The sequence below is a fragment of the Drosophila biarmipes genome, chromosome 2R (genome assembly GCF_025231255.1).
Source record: "Drosophila biarmipes strain raj3 chromosome 2R, RU_DBia_V1.1, whole genome shotgun sequence".
NCBI classification, from domain to species: domain Eukaryota; kingdom Metazoa; phylum Arthropoda; class Insecta; order Diptera; family Drosophilidae; genus Drosophila; species Drosophila biarmipes.
The window spans coordinates 11,778,078-11,799,168 of record NC_066615.1 but is presented as its reverse complement, the minus strand read 5'-3'; the positions used below and the strand labels follow the sequence as shown (position 1 = coordinate 11,799,168).

The 21,091-nt window shown below is 41.0% G+C and overlaps 6 protein-coding genes across 9 annotated transcripts in view; 4 read left to right on the top strand and 2 right to left on the bottom strand.

The window, feature by feature from the left end:
• LOC108029977 (pneumococcal serine-rich repeat protein) overlaps positions 1-21,091 on the bottom strand; it is an 85,694-nt gene that overhangs the window by 20,556 nt on the left and 44,047 nt on the right. The window lies entirely within an intron of this gene.
• LOC108029870 (uncharacterized) lies at positions 216-1,174 on the top strand. The gene is made up of 3 exons (XM_017102360.3): positions 216-321; positions 548-700; positions 753-1,174. The coding sequence occupies exons 1-3, from the start codon at positions 250-252 to the stop codon at positions 1,095-1,097; spliced, it is 570 nt and encodes a 189-aa protein (XP_016957849.1). The 5' UTR covers positions 216-249; the 3' UTR covers positions 1,098-1,174.
• On the top strand, positions 1,566-2,471 carry LOC108029981 (uncharacterized). Of its 2 annotated transcripts, XM_017102490.3 has the most exons (3): positions 1,566-1,809; positions 1,878-2,030; positions 2,090-2,471. In XM_017102490.3, exons 1-3 carry the CDS (start codon positions 1,747-1,749, stop codon positions 2,426-2,428), a joined length of 555 nt encoding a protein of 184 aa, XP_016957979.1. In that variant the 5' UTR covers positions 1,566-1,746; the 3' UTR covers positions 2,429-2,471. The 2 variants fall into 2 exon arrangements, with proteins under 2 accessions (XP_016957979.1, XP_016957978.1); XM_017102489.3 differs by having other exon boundaries at positions 1,566-2,030.
• LOC108029982 (uncharacterized) lies at positions 3,004-3,824 on the top strand. Of its 2 annotated transcripts, none has more exons than XM_050887322.1 (3): positions 3,004-3,104; positions 3,234-3,380; positions 3,442-3,824. In XM_050887322.1, exons 1-3 carry the CDS (start codon positions 3,030-3,032, stop codon positions 3,784-3,786), a joined length of 567 nt encoding a protein of 188 aa, XP_050743279.1. In that variant the 5' UTR covers positions 3,004-3,029; the 3' UTR covers positions 3,787-3,824. The 2 variants fall into 2 exon arrangements, with proteins under 2 accessions (XP_050743279.1, XP_016957980.2); XM_017102491.3 differs by having other exon boundaries at positions 3,234-3,386.
• Positions 7,636-8,226, bottom strand: LOC108029983 (protein GSKIP homolog). The gene has a single exon (XM_050887328.1). It carries the CDS (start codon positions 8,111-8,113, stop codon positions 7,763-7,765), a length of 351 nt encoding a protein of 116 aa, XP_050743285.1. The 5' UTR covers positions 8,114-8,226; the 3' UTR covers positions 7,636-7,762.
• LOC122818170 (nuclear transcription factor Y subunit beta) lies at positions 15,792-17,729 on the top strand. Its single transcript, XM_050887331.1, is given in 2 exon segments — positions 15,792-16,663; positions 16,666-17,729. Coding segments are annotated over 2 exon segments (258 nt in total). The 5' UTR covers positions 15,792-16,552; the 3' UTR covers positions 16,813-17,729.

The window sequence follows — 21,091 nt, the reverse complement described above, 5'->3', positions numbered from 1 at the left end:
AATTTTAGTTGCATGAAATAATTTCAGACGTTAGGGTATCTCAGCTTCGGTTAGCCAAAGTAAGCTTCCTTTAAAAATGATGGTTTTTGTATTAGTTCAAATTCGCATGAGCTTAAGAAGATCACAGCCTTGATATGAAAAAAATGAAGTTTACATTACATACAATGTCGTGCAACAATGCACTTTAATTATTAGTATAGGACGGTTATATAAAGCGACTCATGACCGTGCCCAGTTTAAAGTGGTCAAATGGTGGTCCTCCGCTACTCATTCGTTTTAATTTTGTTCGGTGTTCTGCTGATCAAGGGAATCAGGGCAGCGGTAAGTTTCTTGTTCACAAACACTCATAAAAATATTTATTAAAGTCGCTAGTAAAAAACAAAGGCCCTTGGTGTTAAATAGCATAAAGTGAAGAGAAAAAACAACATTTTTCACGATAAATTATTAGAAATTTATACCCCCGCACCATAAACCATAATGCTAGTCGATCTTCTTATATTTACATAATTATTTAAATGTTTATATATAAAAAAATTATTTTTTGCAGCGAAAATGGGATTACAATCCTATATCGATCGCAGGAGTCACGTCGAATAGCAGTTTAATAAGTTTCGATCTAAAAATCGTTCGCATATCTCGCGGAGAGTACGGAATATCAGGCACAGTCGAGTGGAACTACGATACGACAGACGAAACCATGGTACTATGCATTGATACAAAAATGTCCTGGATAAAAAACAAATTTTCTTCAGGTTGAGGCCATTGTCTACCGGAGCTATTCTGGAAGTGAGAGTGACTACAGTTTGCTTCCCTTTTCCATTCCCAAGCAAACCTTTTACGGTTACCTCAATACCTACTATAAGAACGTAATAATGAAGAACTTTGGACCTTGTATCAATGTTCCCCAGTTCGAGGACAAATTCATACCTCCATGGCCAAGGCGGACATATATCATTGACAAATGCGTGTTTAGTGGTGATGGATTACCAGAAATCGTATTGCCCGGATTTTACAAGATTGTTTTTAAATGCTTTGGACCGGAGCAGCCGTCGTGGGCATTTGTTGTTGTTCTTAAAATATGGAACAAATTTTTTTAAACTGAAAAATGTATTATGTTTTGGAAAATGAATAAATAACGGCCAGTTCTCAATATGAATTAATTAACCAACATAAAGCGTAGAAAAATATATTTAAAAATTACCAATATTTTTTTAATTATTATTGATAGCGAAATTTAGAACAGGCTTTCAACAGGCCTCTTCCTTATGCAGTTCCCCAGGAATCTCTTCATCCTTTAATGAACACCTATGTGTCGATGAAAAATGTTAAATGTAAAAATAAAACCAGAAAGTTCCGTTTCAATAAAACATTTCTTTCCTTCCCAAAAAAAAATCTACCAAAAAAATATTTTTTTATGTTTTTAAAGATAGGGGAATATTAATATGTTTTAATAAATGGGCATACATTTATTTGTTCTTTAAAATATACCTTAGAGAAAATCTAAGCAATTCGAGCTCAGGATCGACTAATTAGCAAACTTACAAAATATGATTACGACAAACCTATCAACTTCTACATACATGTTTCTGGCATGTGGCCTTGTTTAACTTGTTCGCCCAAAATCTAACATTGGCTTATAAATTATATATAATCCGCAGATGTAACAGTGCCATGCAAGCGGTTGGTTTTTGCTATATAAATTCGACCGCGGTTGAGGATCGTATTAGGTGTAATTTTGGCTAAATAATGTCGGGTGGCTCATTGCTGTTTCTTATCGGTGCGCTCCTGATGCATGGCTGTGTTGCAGCAGTATGTCGGGACTTCCAACTACATTTGCATCATCACCAGGCTTTCTAATTCCTCTCATCATATTACAGCGCAACTGGGATTACGAGCCCCTATCCTTCACATCCTATACCTCGGACGACAACCTTTTAAAGATTACCACCAAGGTTGATCGACTGGGACGCAGTGATTACGCGTTTTCAATGACGCTGAACTGGAACTATGATGTGGACGAGGACACCATGGTTAGTTACCAAGGCGGCACTTATTAATCCGGAGTAACCAATGCATTTTTACTCGACAGGTTGAAGCAGAAGTTTACCACTGCTCGTCAGGCGACGAAGAGGACTACAAAATAATGCCCTGGTCTTTGCCGCAACAGCCCTTCTTCGACTACCTCAACGGCTTCTACAAGGACGCGTTCATCAAGAATGTGGGACACTGCTCCAATATGGTCCAGTTCGAAGGTGATTTTGTACCTCCATGGCCCCGAAATGTCTATATACTGGACAAGTGCGTGGCCAATGGCGAGGGATTGCCAGATATCGCACCAGAGGGTTATTTCAAAATAGTTTATAAAATGTCAGGGCAGGTTGACTGGGGCTTTACTCTGATCGTTAAGGTGGAACACAAGGTTATTTAGTGTCCATACAAGTTCTTCCTAATATTTGTATATATTTTTTTATTAACTTTTACAACTAAAACTATCTAAAATAAAATTAGATTGATTTTTAAAACCTGATACTTTTTACATTTAATAAATGTTTATAGTTCATATATATATTATATTAATTTTAATATTCTCTTCTTTTAATTTAAAAACTTGTCTTGCTTATATTTCGATGATTATTAATATAACTACTACTTTTATTTTATAAATTTTTCTAGCTAATATTTTGATGATTATTAACATAAAATTAACATATAAATTTAAGATTTATCCTCTCGTTGTAATATAAACAAGACAAGAACAATTTATTGTAGTTTAGTTAATGAGAACAAGGAAAATCATGTTTGTAAGTGTGCTCTCTAAAATTGGTTGACGATCACATGTCGATCCGAAAATTCAGATAAGTTTGACAAGTTTAACCCTACTTTAAATTGCATTTATTGATGTGCGCAACAATGTTAAAAATGTAAACACCAAGATTTCGTGCCACAGATTTTTAATTTGTAATATAAATTTGATAGGAACGACTATATAAGCTAGACAGCTTTCATAAAATAAGCCAATTCTCCCAGAAATGTTTTCGATTAACGTTCCTTTGCTTTTGTGTGTGTATTTTTTTTGGACTCTCTACTATAAATGTGAAGGCAAAGTATGTTTTTAAAAAATTATTTTCTTAGTAAACTAAATATTAAGCCTTGCATCAGTTTTGAATATTGAACATAACATCTATTATGTTGTAAAAATTTGAATAGATTAAACTAGAGTTTATATTTGTCAGACCAATTGGGAGGCCACGCCCCTATCGATAGGAGGAACCACCACAAATCCGAGTGCCATGGACATGGATCTGCGACTTGAGCGCATTTCGAGGTCAGAGTTCGGCTTTTCGGGCACATTCTTTTGGAACATAGATATGGACGACAACGTGATGGTGAATAGTGAATTACCAAACTGATCTCTGCAAAATTGTGCAATTTATTTTGCAGGTCGAGATGCGCATTTTGAACAGCTACTCCGGTAACGAGGAGGACTACAAGCTGACGCCCTACTCCATTCAACCGCAGAAGTTCATCGACTACATCAACACCTTCTACAAGGACATGCTGCTGCCCAATCTGGGTAATTGCACCGATATGCCAAGGTACGACGATGGCTTCGTACCGCCCTGGCCCAAGGCGACCTTCAATTTCACCCGCTGCGGCCTCAACGGCAAGGGATTACCGGACATCCTGGCCGAGGGCTTCTACAGGGGCGAGGCCATCATCACCGCCCTGCCAACTGTTGCCGTAAACATCTCGGCCACTCTTCGGATCAAAACGAAAATGTTCTAAATTCCGAGCAATTAAATCGCACCATTCCTCCGCGTCTATTGCCAACTGTTTTTGCTTTTGGGCATTCCCAAGGTGTGAGCCGAATTCCGAATTCCAGCTGCGACGAGATCGTCATAAAGTCCGCCGGACTCACCGGCCAATAAATGAACCGGGCCAGGTAGAAATCGCTTTAAGCCAGCTGACGTCGCCCAGCCAGCCAGCCAGGCAGTTCGAGTGTGAAATTGGCAAGACATGTTTGGAAACTGTTGTGGCTGTGGAAAAAAGTGTTTGCGGTGGGGTGGTCGAGGGGGAACGCCAAGGCAAAATTGCACAAAGTGTCGCCTGCACAGAGAGAAATATATGCCATGTTTCACAAATTTAGTAAACGAATTGGATTGGAAAAGAAGTCACAGCAGCTTTACTTCATTCAACATTTACGAATGGGTTAGGTTAAGTGATGATCAAATACTAGAGCAATGTATTTAAAATCTCTTTAACCATCTTTAAAGCAAAAAAGTCTCTGTACATTTTTCTCGGTGCACTTTCCCCTCGTTGTGCCCCCTTGAAAATGCAATTCGAGTTGCATTTCAAGTGAAAACTCTGCACAGTTGCCTCGGCTAATTTATTGCAAATTGTTAAAAGCTACACGACGCTGCTGCTGGCTGTCAACTGATGACAGCAGCATGCGGCTCCTTCCCCCCTAAAAAAAACTCTCCTCTTTCTACCCTATGCTTGTGGCCGCTGCTGTGTTTTCCCCATTTTCTGGCTGCTCCCCTTGTTCGCGGCTTGGGGGAAAAATTCAGTTTAGAGTGAGCCACATTCGCATGGAAATCGTTGGCAATTTCACAGCAAAGCAATAAAGTCACAGATCTTTGAAGAGCTTAATTTAAAGTGTATGGCAGATTGAAGAGCTTTATCTATTTGGAGTTTATAAGCAAAAAAGTGCTTAATGGTCCCACTTTCCTTTTAAGGTTTTAGATACTTAGCATTTAATTGGGAGTTCGAATTTATTAGCTATACAAAAGTTTAACCTTTCCAATGCTAATTCAACCATTACTTTCATTAGCTAAGCCAATAAGCACCTATCTGCACATTAATAATGCGTTTTAATGCTTGACTTTTGTGTAAAGATTTTTATTTTGCATTACAAACGAGATGGCGATCTAACAACGTTTTAAAAGCCAATTAATATGCTGCAACGAATCGCGGCTCACCCCGATTAGCATACAGCAACGGCAACGGCAACCAATTTGCATTTAGCCACCATCCATCTAACTCACACACTCCCCATCGCCCCACAAACCCCTCAACCCCCCAAAAGTCCCATCAGTTCTCGGGGGTTTGAACATTTTGCGGCACTGACAATATCAAATTGTTATCTGGCATAAAATAATTACAACGCTTTAATGCAGACAAAATAGTTGTCGTCGACGGTTCGACGGTTGCAAGTTGCTGTGGCTTGCCGTTGATGTTGATGTTGTTGTTGATATCTTCGTGTTAGTTGGTTGTTGTTGGTTGTTGGTTGTTGCTGGTTGCCTGCTGCTTTGGCTGCCAAAGTTTAGCTGCCAATTTGAGTGCCAATAAAAGCGCGTGTGCGACAGCAAAGAGATTTCATTTTCAGCGGACAACGTTGCCATGGTTGGCTTTAGCTGCTGGTGCGCTAATTAACCAAAAACGCAGCCAATTAGTTGGACTAACACGGAAAAGTTTCAGTTCCATGGAAAACCCAAGGGGAGTGCCTGTTGCACAGAGAGAAAATGGGTCAATACCACTTTCTCTAGTTGGTACTATACATTTTTATTGTTAGATAAGCTGTCCGCTGAGGGAATTAATATCATATGAAAATTGTACGCTATAGGAACTAATTTGGAGAAGTCATGTGTTATAGTTGGTCATAAAATGGCATTGAAATATACAACTGATATAATAATAAAGGATCCTTATCCTAATGAAACTACGGTTATATTACTATCAATTGGTATACACAATGATTGAAATATTTTTTTCAAGTGTCATATACTCAATTGCTGGACTTGTTTTGGGATTTTGATTGCGCGATTTCACCAGATAATACTAGGGACACTAGTTCAGTGAGTCGACATTGTGAGCTAATTATTTCGATTGCCAGTGCGATTGTTTATAATTTAAATCGCTGTTGATTACTTGTAATGTTTTAAACAAGCTGGTGGTCTGTTCATACATATATAAATACCCTGAAATTACTCGCAAATATTCCCAAATAACCGGAATAATTATTTCAACCGTTTTTTTAATCATCTCTTTTATTATTATAGCTTTTCAACGAGCTCTCTTAAATAATAAAATCCAAAATGAAACACGTTTCGAATAATGAGTTGATTAAGATCTAATGCCTTTTATAAATGCTTTGATCTAATTCGGTTGGACTAGTCTATGTTTATGTGGAATTTTAAGCTGACTCCGATTATTACCATCATTTCCGTTGCCCTTCTCAAATCCTCCATCAATTTGCAATGCTCATTGATTGAAAATTTGCAAAATGAAATGCATTAGACTGCGGCAGGCAAAGGTTAAATTATGTCTGCATTCACAAAGATGCGGCTACAATAAACAAACAGAAAAGGGGCAAAAAGGGGGGATAGTCAGTCAGAATGCAAAGCTTGTTAAAATTCATGTAATGCATTAACAGAGAACAACAACCACAAATTACACACACACACAGGGGGCAGAGGGGGGCCAAAAGGGGGGCTGGATCTACTGAGTCAAAAGGCCGACGGGCTGCAATGAAAAGGCAATTAAAGCGCAGAGGCTGAGGAGGAGAGGTTCCCAGGGGGGTCGAAGCAGAGGAAGGGGATAATGCTGCTGCTGCTGTTGCCGTTGCAGCAATCAATTGCATGCTTCAATGGACAAATATACGAGCATAGACAAGTGGAGAGCCAGCTCAGATAGACATGGCCGATACGGACGCCAAAGCAAATGCGTTCGCTCAACTACAGTCGATCCTCCCTACTGAAAACTGCCAACAAATCTTACAATTTTTTTTAGAAAACAACAAGGAACCAAATATTAGAACTTTTTGAACAAATGTTGAAAAATTATTTTCGAACGTGAAAAAAAAAATTATTTTACATTTGTCCAGTAATTGAAAAATCTTTCTTTTCCTTAAAAAAAACCCCAAAAGTACCTTCCCAAATAAAAGTAACAAATAACTTTTCTCCTCGTTCTTTGATAAAATTGTTATATATAAGATTGTAATAGAGTAGGGTATTGAAGCTACTTAGGAAAACTCATAAAATGCACATAGGTTATGATGTAGTTATTGTAAGATGGGTCAAATATGCATTCCAAACACATTGTATTTTTATTTTATATATTTGGCACACGATTTTGTTAAAATTCCACTTTTTACATTAAGTGTTCATATCGATGCCCCACTGTATCTGCGTCTGTTCATCTGTGTGCTTGCAGCCACAACTGCTAGCGTGTGTATCTATGAGTTGTCCACGGCAGACACCCGTGGGACGGACGGAAAAGCGACTAGATGGACTCAACTAGATAAAAACCTTAGTTGGCTTGGTGCCCGGCCAAAATGAGGAATACAAGTGGGGCTGAAGAGTGGGGGCTCTGGGATGGGCTGGGTTGGGTTCGGCTGTTCGGTGTTCGAAGCTCGGAGCTCAGAGCTCCAACCGTCTGCATCTTCATTCGCCTCCTTCGACGGCGGCAGTCAAGTGGAACGGCACAAAAACTTGTTAACTTTTTTCGCTACAAAAGGTCCGGAGAGTGCCAAGTTGAGTCAATCAACTGGCAACCTGCTCCTGCTCCTGCTCCTGCCCCTTGCCACACCACTCTATCTGTGCTCACTTGCAGCAATTAATCAAATGGTGGACCCCGAACCGAACTCACAGCCTCTGGCTTTATTATTGCAATCAAGTCATTTACCTGCAAAACGCTTAATTATCACTTTTTGGGGCGGCAATTAGCAATTAGCAGACAAATTCTTCACATGCCACGCCCATCTCTACTCCTTTCGCTTCCTCAGGGGCTCTCGTCCAAAGCCATACTTCTCCCCATACAGAGGACTAATCCCGGCCAGCAGTTGGTGGGCCGACTCGTAGATGGTGTCGCAATTGGCCACCTCATCGGCCACATTATCGAAGTCATAGGCCACGATCCGATAGCCAGCCCGGCTGAGCTCCACACAATAGATGACCTGCTCCAGGGTGCGAATATTGATGTAGGCCACCCAGCGGCAGTGGGGCAGGAACTCGGCCACGATCAAGTGGTCCGCAAAGTCCTGGCACGAGTCCACCATCCTTTGGGCCTCGCGGAGGGCGTGGAAGTCGGTTTCGTCACTCTGGACGAGAGCCATTTTGGGTACTTTCTACATATATTGGAATTTGGAGCGTTAAACTAAGGATTTTGACAGACTAAGAAAAACAGTTTTTCGTATTTATAAATGTATATGCCTGAGTAATTGAAGTTATAAAACTGTTTTTATAGGATAATGAATTCTTAAAGCTCACAAGTCAACCAAATCCCTTTCCAAAACAAAACGCATACTCTGTACAACCTACTAAGCTGAAGGGTATTAAAAGTATCGAGTCCCCGATTTACCCTTCTCGTTTCCAAGACATATTCCGTATTCTGCATCCGCTTAAGTTCTCGTGCGGCTCCTCTGAAACGCTTCACCCCTTGCCGATCCCTTCCTACATATCTCCCTTGACTTCCTCTCCCCAGAAACCAGGCTCAAGTGCTCCGGGTCCTCGGGGTCTTAGTCTGCTGACGCTGCCTGCTGCCGTCGGAAGACAAAAAGGACAAAAGAAAAGAGTCTCTGGCCCAGACTCATGACAATCGAATAAGGAGCGAGGAGAGGGCACGGAAGACATATAGGGGATACGGGGTAGTAGCCTGACTTGGTGTGATTTGATCCACGCAAAAAAATGCATAGTTTGATATAGTTTTTCATATTTATTACATAGAGATACATCAAAAAACTAAGATGTTTAAGATTCTGAAGAAAGTTCTTTTAATCAGTTTCTTTTTTTAATTATTAGACTTAGAGTCACTACGATCAACTAGTTGTTTTTGATTCCAAAGTGACATCCCAGTATAATAAATGCGTTGTCTTGGCAAAACAAAAGTAGATAAGTTATGGATCCCTCAAATTGCAGCTTTATACTGATTTAAATTTTTACCAGTACACATCCACAATCCAAGGCAGCAGCATCATTCCCTTACTTTTTGCTGATGAAGTTGAACAATTTGAGATACGAGCTGGGAAGCAAGGTAAGCGAACAGAAAGAGACGATGGTCGCTGGGGCCAGGAGGGAAAAAAGAAAGAGACGGGTTCGCTGGCGGACGGAATGGACTTCAAGGGACGGACTGCGGACTGCGGATTGGGGACTGGGACTGAAAGACCGAGAGACCAAAGACTGTGGAACGTTCATTTAGTTGCCCATGGCCATGGCAGGCAAACCGTTTTCTGGCCCGGCTACCAGCCAAAGTTCCTGGGCTCCGCTCCATCTACTGCTTCCTCCTCACTTCTTCGACGTCCCCCCTCTCTCAAACAATCAAGATGCTAAAAATGAAAAACTTTTTGCGACACACACGCAAATTTTTCTTCAATTTTCCTTCTGTTACCGCCTAAATAGTTGATGAATTATGCGACAGCTGGGCGGGAAAAGTTGTCTTAAATTTCGTTTTCACACAGAGGAAAATAAATTGTTTAGTTTTTCGATTTCTGGGACAAAAGAAGAAGCTCTACAAATTTAAGAGCGAAAAAGCATTGGCTTTAAACAATTCGTGAAATAATAAAGGTAGGGGTTGCCGAGCTACATATATAGCTACATACATTTTAAAGAGGAAAACCAATGATATAGAATTCCCAAGGATTTTCGAGTATTATAAGGTTTTAAACAGAACTAGCATAAGAACTAATAATAAGAAGAGGTAGTTCTTATAAAGCACGTTCTTAAACAGAACATGATTAACCAGACATCTCAAAATATCGAATATTGGCGCATCTTGAAGTTAGGACCTTTTTTCCCTGTGTGCGCGAAAGTTCAGTTTCAATTTATTTTAATTGCGCTGACAGTTTACGATCTCCCCTCGGTTTCCAGCTCCCTCGCACGACTGCAATCAAAAGGAATAAATGAGTGAGCGGATGAGAAGGCGGCCGAGGACAATATAAGTGGATGCTTTGGAGGGGATGGCATGGCCATAATCCGACTTAACTCTTTCACCGATTCCCTGCCCTGCGGGGCCTTTCTGCCGCTCCCTGGCCCGCAACAATTGTCGGAGATTTATGAACGCCTCTTGCGCTTTAAATTGAATTCAATATTTTGCAAGCGAACTGCAACGGCAACGGCAACAACGGCAAATTGTAAACAACAAAGTTTTTTGTGTTCCGTTGACAGTTGCACTTTTTTTTATGGCGATTGCACATTTCATGGCTTTCTTTTTTCGCGCTGAAATGGAATTTTTCCTTTTACCTACACTATTTTCCTTCGCTTCGTTTTCAAGAGGTGTGAAAGGCGTGGAGTGGGTGTGCCGGCAATTGAGCTGTTTTCAGCTGTTTGCCGGGTTTCCTCAGTTACCCGATTTAAGTCAAAGGCACAGTGCTTACCTGCAAGGAGAAGGAAAAGGTGAATTCGGAATTAGAGGAAAATTAAAGAGACGGTTTAGGGTTGCTTAGAATACATTGGTTTACTGTTTTCAATAGACATAGCTTAGGATATTCAACAAATTAACAATATGATTTGTATGGAAAATCATTAGTATAGTTTCTCTGAATCCCTAGTGTCTGCCATCCCCTTTCTTGATGCTTCCAATTTGCGAATATCTGGGTAATTGTCGCTACTCCCTGCCCTATTATTACGAAAGCAGGTTGAGTTGCTGGCAGGTACGGCAAAAAATCCCTCGACTTAAGTCGAAAGGGTGTCGGTAAAGTTGGCTGACAAGATAAATTTGCTCTTTTTGCACCTTCACAGGAACTTTACATCGTTTGCTTCTACGTGAGTTACTTTTTAACTGCGTTTCTATTCGATTTATTCCTTTAGCCATGTGGTAAGTGACTTTTAGTTTTCTCTAGCGAAGCAGCCATATTATATAGGGCAAAATTAAAGACGGAACATCAAGGACTACAAAGTAACTTGGCAAAAGCAATACTGAGAATTGGAAATTTTAAAGTTTTGTTAAAGTATGTGAACTCAAAGTTTAAAGTGTACTTTTACGAAACGGACCGAAGAAAATTAACTTTACCAACGGCAACACCAACAACTTCCATTCACATACCACCAACATGGGAAACAGCATTTACAGTATCAGAAACAGCAGCAACACCAACAACAGATGCAACATAAACAACTGCAACGCCAACAACACTCGCAACACCATAAGGAAACAGACCAACAACAGCAGAGGAAAAAAGGAAAGCAACAACCACGGGCTCACAAGCAACACCGTGTGCAACCAGAGCAACATCAGCTGCAACAGCAACAACAGCCAACGCAAAAGCAGCAGCAACACAAGCAACACCAACAACAACAGCAACAACGCAAGATGCCCCACGTTGAAAATTCAAAATGTTTTCGTTTGAGTGAGCACAACAACTGCGGCAACAACAACAACTGCCGACACGGTGAGTTGGCCACGTTGTTTCCATGGTTGTTGTTGCCATTTTCGCCGCCAGGGCGCTACATTTTCTTGTTGTAGTTGTTGCTTCTTTTTTCGTATTTTTTTCGTTCACATACAATCTGTTGTTGTTGTTGTTGTTGTTGCTGCCTCTTCTGCGCCAGTCAATTCAATTTGAAGCCATTTAGCATCAATTTGCAGTAATTTGACGTATAAATTATGTCAAATTGCCGAGCAGCTTGTCATTGGGTGTATTTCGTTGTTGCTGCGCGCTGTTGTTGCCGTTGTTGTTGCTGTTCTCACTCCGTCAGTCGCTCGTTTTCGGTTCCTTTGTTGTTGCTTTTGCACCTTTTTCCCTCCCGATTTTGTTGCTGTTGTTATTGTGAGAGATTGCGCCCGCCAGGTAAAAATACAAAAAATACAAGGTGAAGGAGACACAAGAGGCGAGGCGAGGCGAGGCAAGGTGCGGAGCCGAGCAGAGCGGCATCATCATCAAGTCCCAGTTGCCAGTTAAACAACCGGCAACCCTTCGTCCTTCCCTCTAAAAACCATTGTGTGACTCGGTTTCACCCCGCCTCCTTTCAACCGCACTGAAAAATATATTCCTATGTGATATTTTAACAGAAGTGTACAGATTTCGTGTTGAAATCGCACAGTAAATTTGGGAATACTTAGAAGATGATGGTATTTTAACATAGACAAGACCCTTTTCTAGGTTTATAATAATATACTTATGTAAAAGGTAGCCATCCCATACCATACGTTTCCAGGTTTGATTTCATCTTTGATTAAAAAATCTATTAAAGAAATAGGTCCTCGATGTTAAAAACATTACCATACTGTATCCCGTATCGGAGCTCTGTCAAAAGTCAATTTAAATCTAACATGAAAGTAATTTTTTAATTTTAAAAATCAAAACAGACCCCTTCTTTTCCCTCAGTATACAGCTTATTCTCCCCTCTTTCTCTGCGGCACGTTCGGCAGTGTGTGAATTTTATTTTCGCTTGTCGACACAAAAGAATTTCACTTAATACCCAAACGAACGCACACACATGGAGGAATAAGGGTCCGGAGCAGAGGTTGAGCAGTAAAAGTGCCTCATAAAGCCGATATATAAACTAATGCCGGAACGCGGCGAGGGGCAGGCGAAGCGAGGGAATCAAGAGGGCTGAAAAGCAAGAGGGGCAACAATTTTTACGCTTTTGTGAATGTTAACATTCAAAGATATCATCGAAAAATTCACTGGAAACGCTTGTACAATAAAAACAAAAACTGATAAAAAAAGGGGCAGCAAGAAGCTGACGATGCAGAAGCGCCGAAGATCGCTTCGCCCTCTTGTTAAGGGGAACAAAAAGCAGAGGATTTTGTCGCCTCTTCCCTTGTGGATGAGTTGCTGTTGCCGTTCACGCGTCGTAAACTCGGTAGCAGTAGCAACACCAACAGATACAGGAGCCACAAAGACAATGCACAGGGGGAAACTTCCGCAAATATCGGGAGTACACTGATAAAAAGGGAAATAGAAACACAATGATGGGAGTGGCTCTCATGAAAGTGAGAATTATAATAGTCCTAGATCGTAAGCTATTTTAAACACCTCGTTCTGAGAATAGAATCAATACAAATAGCCAACGTTTTTATTAATCTCGCACAAAAAAACAATATTAAACAATATTTCTTAGAAAGCATCCTTTTTCTCGCCTACAGAGTCGTGGAACGGGGAACCTGTCATTATCAGGGACATAGATATGCACGTTTCTCTTTCTCCAGCATTTCATTTCCCCCCATCGCTTTTCCGCCGTACTGCAAGCCATTTGAAGAATTTCCATTTGCATTTTAATTAAGTGAATGGACAAATGACCCAAGGGGCCAAAAGCCAAGCGGGGGTGGTCAATGGTCGGGCAGAAAACTTTATTATCTGTACAAGCAATTATGCATATCATAAAACACTTTAAACATTAATGAGTGTCGGCAGAGTGACAGAGATGCAGATGGATCGAGAGAGAAAGGGAAAAGTCGAGTCATCTTCTGGCTGCCATGGTACTTGGCCTCTTAAGGCCAGAGACTCGTTTATATTTCATTCATCCTCCACTTGGCCACCTCAGCTTCCCAAGGGGCCGATGAACAACTGGGGTTTATGGAGGTAAAATATTAAGAGCTGTATAGAGTAATAAAACAAAGTGAAAAAGCCATCTTGCAGACCAAGAGTGTTAAATTAAGCTTATATTTCAAAGTAAACCTAATCGTCTAACCCGATCTAATATTTACTTTAAGTCTCCATTCGTGCATGTTTATACTAAATTCCCCAGTTTCTTTTGCTTCTACACAATGTTATTTCTTTTTAATGGAACTTTTCCAAGAAGAAGAAGATAAGCCAGATAAGCAAATGTTCAAAAGAGTTAACAATGCCGGTAGACAAGACAATGCAAATATTGATTTAAAACTGTTTAGCAAATTAAAATATGGCTATTTATTAAGTGTGCTTTCTTATTTGCTCTCACTCTTTCTATTGATTGAATCAAACAAGCATAAATCACTGGCCTGGCCCCACTGATTTGCATGTCTATCGTTTATCGTCTGCACTTCCATCTCTAAGTGGACAGGCAACAACAAGACGCGGGCAGAAAGAGACGCCCCCAAACGGATTCGGTTAGTTGGTTTATGGGCAAAGTCAGCGTGTTGCCACTTTATTGCCTGCTTTACATTTCTGTTAGTTTTCGGTCCGCACCCAGGGGCAAAAAACAGACTCGCACACAGGCGGCCAAGCAAGCAGTGTGTGTGTGTGTGTGTGTAGAGTCGTGTTATGCTTTGCGGCCAAATTAAAATTCGACTTAATCGTTTAAACATTTAAAAGGCAAACTAAAAGCCAGCAGGCGTCGCAAAGTTTCCCATTCCCCCCAGCTCCTTCCGCTCCAGCTAGCTCCACCGACCCCTTCCCCATCGCCTTCCCCCTCCACCGCTACCATTCGCATCCCCTTCTCCACCACCTTCCTTTTCACATTCCCAGCCCATCCCCTTCCTTTTGCTCTTCCTTTTGGCCTTTTTTTGCATGCGCAGCTCAACATGCGCCAAAAGTTGTAGCAGCCTGTTGCTATCTCGCTCGCACAGCCAGGCTTTAACGAACGAGCGCCACACAACAAACATGGCTGCCGCCGCTCGCTCTCTTTCTCTCGCTCCTGCGCTCCCTGTCGCTCTTCCGGAAACTCCATTCCGTGTGCAAAAGAGACGGCCTGAATGGAGATTTTTACTGGATAAATACACCCAGTGGAAAGAGAGAGGGGAAGTGCTCTTTTTGTGCAATTCAAAAATGTTAATTAAAATTAAATGCTTACTGGGGGAAGCGGTGGCAAATTAAATTCTGATTGATTCGTCACACAGGACTTCTGCCGAACCGGCGAAATATAAATACGGAATAAAAAGTTGCCTTGACAATCGCCACCCAGTTTCAATTACCAACGAATTATCTTAACTACCGCCCGGGGGTAATAAACCCAAATGGTCCGGAAAATAAATGTGTATATTAAAGCATAAAATAAATATATGTGCGAGCATTAGCTGCAGCAGCTAAATTATAAATCCGATTTATGGCCCATTATGGGGGTGCCAAAAAAACATAATATGTAAGCAAAAAGTAAGGCCCAAAAGGAAAAATTATTAAAACCCAAGCAGCTTGTCTACTAATTTCCATTTAATGCGTCTACTTTATTGCATTTAACTTTGTATTTTATTTGTTGAACATTTGTGTTTTCCAGTTGATCTTTGGGATGAGGTTAATTTGAATTTGTAAATCCCATTTATAAGCCACAACAGTTTAGTCTCTCTCAAAACAATGGGCAAAGTTAAAACAATAGGTTAATCGCTGAATGTCAGCAGCTTATAATTCTAATAATTTACATTTGGCCATATTCCTTTAATGAGCTTTGTATTATGGTGTGTTTATATGTAAACCGATAATTAAGATACTTTTTTTTGTGCAGCTTTTTTAGGCACGAGTTTCATTTTACTATCTTTAGTTAATGTACTTAATACTTTCGCTTGATTTACTGTACATATAATTTTAATAGCAGGGGCGTTGCTCTTTATATGATCCCTTTTCGATTAGGCATCATCCAAGCACAACTTAGTAATGCTAATTTAGTTGTTTTGGCCAAGATTGCTCCTAATGCCGCGCTGACATGCAATAAAAGATTTTGTTTTCCATTGTTTCTGCTCGTTTTTCCCCGTTTCCTAAAGTTGATTATTTTGGAAAGGTCTCCACCTCTGACAAAAGAGGGCAATGAAAAGAATTCGAGCTCGAGAGACCCCGGCCGAAATGCGAAGAACTCGGAGGCAGTGTTGTTGATAGCAATCAACATCAATTAAAGCAGCTGTCTGTCTTGTTGTTGGCCGTGTAATTATATTTGCTGCTGCGCGTTTTTGGCTTCATCATCATTATCATCATCAGCATGGTCATTACGGCTCTGTTACCCCTGCATTGTGCACCGCCAGCAACACGTTGTTGCTGCTGCTGCATCGCCTCCAAGTAGCAACTGTCCGTCCGTATCTCTGTCCGTATGTCTGTCCGTCTGTCAGTTCTGATGGCAACTGTTGATAATTATAATCCGCTTGTGGTTAAAATGGTGTTGCCTACCTTACTGGCGATAAGCGCGCATGAATAATTATGTTGCCGCTGTCTCCGAGTTGTTGCTGCCGCTAATGTTGCTGCTGCTGGGGCTGCTGCTGCTGCTGGGGCTGCTGCTCGCTGCAATGTCGCCTGCGCGACAACTCATGAATAATTAATGCACTGCCGCGACTCCCGGCGACTGGTTGAAATGTTGCTGCTGCTGCTACGGCAGCAACTTGTCTTGGTATCTTTTCAATTACAGCAGGAAATCGTGAATTACTCTGGACCAGAGCTCTGGGGTTGTCCATAAAAGAGCCAATGCTGTTCTCATTGTTGATTAAACTTGACAGTCGCTTATTGTTGCCGAGCAAATATTTATTAAATACACCGCGCAAATCTCCTCAGAGGGTGCCGACAACAATTAACACTTGAATGGCAGCAGCGGCAGAAGCGGCAGTAACGCAACTATTATCAACTCAATTTGAATAAATTCGCTCGTGACACAAAAGTAAAGAAGGGGAAAACGCTGAAATTCCCACCTTAAATTAAATAAGCAATAAGTTTGTCTCGCAAAAAATGAGAAGGAAAAAAAAAAACACAGAAAAAAGGTTCGGGGCGGTCGCACAATTGGCACTTGAAAGGCATCAAGATACAATGGCAATAACTGCAGCAGCAACATCAGCAGGGGGACAGCGGCAAACGAGCTGAACAAGTATTGCCGCTGTGCCGAGAAGCAGCAGCAACAGCAACGACAGCAGCAGCAGCAACAGCAGCGACGGCAGCAACATCAGCAGATAAAAGGCAGACAAAAGGCACGAGATGTGAGAGACGTCTAGGGTTGCGCTGTTGCGCCGCTGCCCCTGCTGCATGGGAATTGAATTCCATTCAAAAGACGGCAGCAGGCTGTTTGTCATACTTGCAACAGCAGCAACAACAGCAGCAACAGCAACACAGGCAGCCACATTGCCAAGAAGCAGAACCCAGTGAAATGGTTTACATGCATTTCTCTGCCTCTCTGCCAGCAGGCGTGTTGAGGTGTGTTGAGATAGCATCTTGCATAAAATTACTGCCAGTGGTAGGAGCAACATCAGCATCTCCACCACCAGCAGCAGCAGCAGCAGCAACAGCAGCAGGAGCAACACAAGCAACAGCAGCAGCCACCAGCGACGTGGTTGCCTGATGCTATGCCACTGATAGCCTCGAAATTGTTGGCAGTTGCAATTTGCTGTTTGGAATTTTAAGCGAGCCAACAATGAAGTTCAAACCGAAGCGAGGGAAACAAAATCAAAAAAGCGAACCGAAAGATAAAAACCCAGAGAACCCAAAGGAAGAAGGCCAGAGGAGTCCGACAGCAACATCATTCTCATGCTCATCATCAGCAGCAGCAGCGGCAAAAACTTTAACCCGTCTCTGTTTTCGATTTCTGATTGCCTTTAAAAAGATTCGATTTTCGGAACAAAGGAAGTCCAGATTGGATTGGGTTTAGTCATAGTTTTCGGGGCGGAACATGGCATGTTTGCATAATGCTGATAACTTTATGGGAAGGTTATCAAAGGAAGCCGTAACTCTTATACGCAAATATTTTATTTTTATGACTCTTGGTCTCAAAAAATTAGCTTTAGTTAATTTTACACATTTTAAGTGAAATATTTTAAGATCTATCAAATATATATGTCATCATTTTAAGTTTTATCATATATATATATATCATTATTTCAAGATGTATCATTAATTTTGTGTAATTATTTTTTAAATGTATATTTGCTATGGTTTCAGCCCACAATTTTATAAGTTAGGATCATAAGTTGGTCTTTAAAAACCGACTTGATAACTGGGCTGGATGTGGGTTAACTTTCTGCCCCTGTCTCTGAATTCAAAGTTGGAGACTGCGCTAAATTCGAGACCTGCGATTGCAATAAAAGTCAGCAGGCAGGCACTGATGTGGTGCTGCTGGGCAGCACATCCACATCCACATCCACATCCAGCTCCTGCTCGAGAGCTCCTGCCTCTGCTCCTTCCCCATTTGAATTTCATTTCAGTGGAGCCCCTTTCGTTTTTATTTATTTTTTATTTTTCAGCTCGCCTCCATTCAATTTCTGGCGTTGCCTTGCCGCCATCCGAGCTTTTGCATAAGCCCGTAGTTCATTTGGGGGAAAGAAAACAAAACAAAGCCAAATAAAACCAAACAAACCAGAGGCGAGGAACGAAAATCGAAATAAGATATAGTCGGGCAGCGGCAGGCAGCAGCAGCCAGCACGATTTATGTTAATCAGACAAGAAGGCAGGGGCTTTTCTGGGGGCAGGAAGGGGATTCAGCGCCAGCCAGTTGCATTCAATCATCTTTTATCTGGCTGGCATCGTCGGGGCTCGGTGGGGATTTCTGTTTTCTTTTCGGCATTATGTATCGCTTAGTTGCATTTGGCGCACTTTCGGATATTTCCCTCTTTCTCCCATCGCCAGCCAGAGTCAAAGTTTGATTCGTGTTTTCGTATTTTGCCGCTGCGAGGGACTTCAATTTGATTCGCCGCCATCGATTTGATTTCAATTTGCCAAATGCCCATGCTATTTATCTCAATGACTCACTCGTTGTCCCTTCTTTTTTGCGATTTGCTCAGCCAAGGTGAAAGTCGCATTCAATGGAAGTTAAAATCCAGTAAAAGGCTGAGGAAAATCCAATCAACCTTCTGAAATAAATTCTATTTCTTGCTATGTGCAAGACATCATTAATATCCACCCGTTTTCACATTTGAATTCCAATCACCACAAGGACAATAATTATACATAATAAATTATCAGAAAACTTACACACAAATAGTGGTCACAGTCAGAGTAATTAAATACCAACCTGCAATGAGAACAATGATAATTTCCAATTAGTTACAATTGCAATTAAATAGGAAGGCTCACATTATAAATGTATTTCATCAGAAAACAAATCAATGGTTTGCGTTTAATTTTCAATTAAAAGCCATCAAAATGACGCACACACAATGAACCAGAAATGCAAATGGCAAAATCAAAAATGTATAGATTGAGATGCTGTTGGAAGCGAATAAATGGAAAGATGAAAAATATCTGACGGCTGGCAAAATTCGGCCTGAAATTCATTTAGCAAGTTGAATTTTAAGTGGCTCACAGCAGCACTCTTCTACTCCCAGCACATTTATTTTTTGTTTAGTTTGGGATGCTTTGGTTTCCCCTTAAATAATTCACAAACATTTTCGGGCAAAAGCTCGCAAAAAACATTTTTATATTTTTTCCTGTTGGTTTGCAGTTCATAGCAGGAAAATAGAGAAGGCAAGAACGAATGCGAGTAAACTGAAAAAGAGTCTATTAGGGTGTGTCAGCAATAAGCATTGTTTTATATTTCTGATCTTGTATTAAATATAAATTATTCCTTATTCAATTTAATTTTTCCTTTTTACATTAAAGTTTGCTGAATTACAACCGTAGAATTTTTGATTACGCTTTTTTTTGCACGTTGGTCACGCTGTGGTCAAAGGCAGTGTGACCATAATGTCGAAATCAAGGCCAAAATTAGGGTAACGTACATTTTACATTTCCAGCAGGTTCAATCCTCTGGATCACCCTAACCAAGTGGATAACATGCGAATGACTCGCTGACTGAATGGCTGAAATGCTAAAATGACTAAAAGCCAGTCCGACTGTCCGACTTGTTCTGCTGCTCCTCTTCTTTTTCCCCATGCAGTGCAGCAACAAGAAAAAAAAAAGTGAAAAATACAGAAGAGGAAGGAGATATATAGTAGTTGTGCCATTTTTGCGCTTTTCATGCACTTTTTGCGCCGGATGTGCAGCGCGGGGGAAAAATGCCGAAAAAGAGAGCACATAGCAGAAGAAAATTGTAATTTCAACAAAGCAACGAAGAAAATGGCACAAAAAGAACGTTGGCCACTCCCACACGCCCACCTCACTATTTTACAAATTTTTTATACACACATATAGTTTTCTTTTTTATTTTTTTCCCCCTGTTGAACTAAAAACTTTTCGCCCAGCGCCATCGTTTGCGTGGGCGTTGTAAATGCGTTTTTGATGCTGTATTTTGGGTGGGCGGTTGGTAGCATTTTGCATTTTATTTTTTGCCACTGGCACTTGGCAAGTTAAAGCATTAAGCTGATGCCAATTATGCATTGTTTGCCCGGCTCCATTCCCCCAGTTGCGTTTGCGTTTACAGTTTTCAGGAGCGATCGTTGTTAACCCTCTCCTCGTCGGTTGGCCTGCTATCGCTGTTGGGCAAAATTGAAACAACTTTTGCAATTACTTTCCGTAAACAAAACAAATGTGCTCGAGTCACGCAATCGCCTCTGTCTGTCCCCAAAACAATAATTACCCGAGCATTGTTCATGCATACATTCATATAATGGTAATGACAATAACGAGGTTGAGCGCTTTTACCGGGTCTGAGGGGTACGAGAGGTATGAGAGGCACGGCTAGAGTGGTAGAGTGGTGGCAGGGTAGCGACGGCGGGATGACAGGTGAAGGAGGGCAAAGTGGCTCGTCTTGAACAAGTTGTTAAATTGTTATTTTAGCGCTTTGCGTTCCCTTCCTCACTTTCTGGCCGGCGAGTGATTAACAGTGCCCAGGTACGTACAGTGAACGCCCACAAGTAAAGAACCCTAATTGAAGTGTTTTTCACCCTTCAATCATGCCGAGCGGTAAGCGTTCAACAAAAGGGGATATGCAAATTGCAAAAATCCAAATTCAAACAGTTACCGCCAAAATAATAGCACCGAACATGCAAGCTAATGATTGAATAAATGTGTATCCACTGCTATTAATTCATGGCAATTTAATAGGTAACTTTTTGATGGGTAAACTAAATGTTGCTTAAATCACTCAAGCTCGAGCTAAGTAGTTGTTTTTCGCCGTGCTACTTAAAATATCGACCTCTATCGGGCATACATATGCACAGCAAATTGCGTATACCATTCACCCCAAAAGTAGCAATCCCCTTTATCATTTGCATACCATATATTCAGAGTCTGAATTTCAGAGCACATTCGGAGAGGAGACCGAGTGGTTGGTATGCAACAATTTTATTATTACGTTTATTTGGCTTGCATGTGCATACACAAGCAGTTTTCCACAGGACATGC

Coding starts and splice junctions, on each gene's coding strand:
- LOC108029870 (XM_017102360.3), top strand. CDS start 250: ATGGTGGTCCTCCGCTACTCATTCGTTTTAATTTTGTTCGGTGTTCTG. Junction 322..547: donor TCAAGGGAATCAGGGCAGCG/GTAAGTTTCTTG, acceptor TATTTTTTGCAG/CGAAAATGGGATTACAATCC. Junction 701..752: donor ATACGACAGACGAAACCATG/GTACTATGCATT, acceptor AATTTTCTTCAG/GTTGAGGCCATTGTCTACCG.
- LOC108029981 (XM_017102489.3), top strand. CDS start 1,812: ATGTCGGGACTTCCAACTACATTTGCATCATCACCAGGCTTTCTAATT. Junction 2,031..2,089: donor ATGTGGACGAGGACACCATG/GTTAGTTACCAA, acceptor TTTACTCGACAG/GTTGAAGCAGAAGTTTACCA.
- LOC108029982 (XM_017102491.3), top strand. CDS start 3,030: ATGTTTTCGATTAACGTTCCTTTGCTTTTGTGTGTGTATTTTTTTTGG. Junction 3,105..3,233: donor ACTATAAATGTGAAGGCAAA/GTATGTTTTTAA, acceptor TATATTTGTCAG/ACCAATTGGGAGGCCACGCC. Junction 3,387..3,441: donor ATATGGACGACAACGTGATG/GTGAATAGTGAA, acceptor TTTATTTTGCAG/GTCGAGATGCGCATTTTGAA.
- LOC108029983 (XM_050887328.1), bottom strand. CDS start 8,113: ATGGCTCTCGTCCAGAGTGACGAAACCGACTTCCACGCCCTCCGCGAG.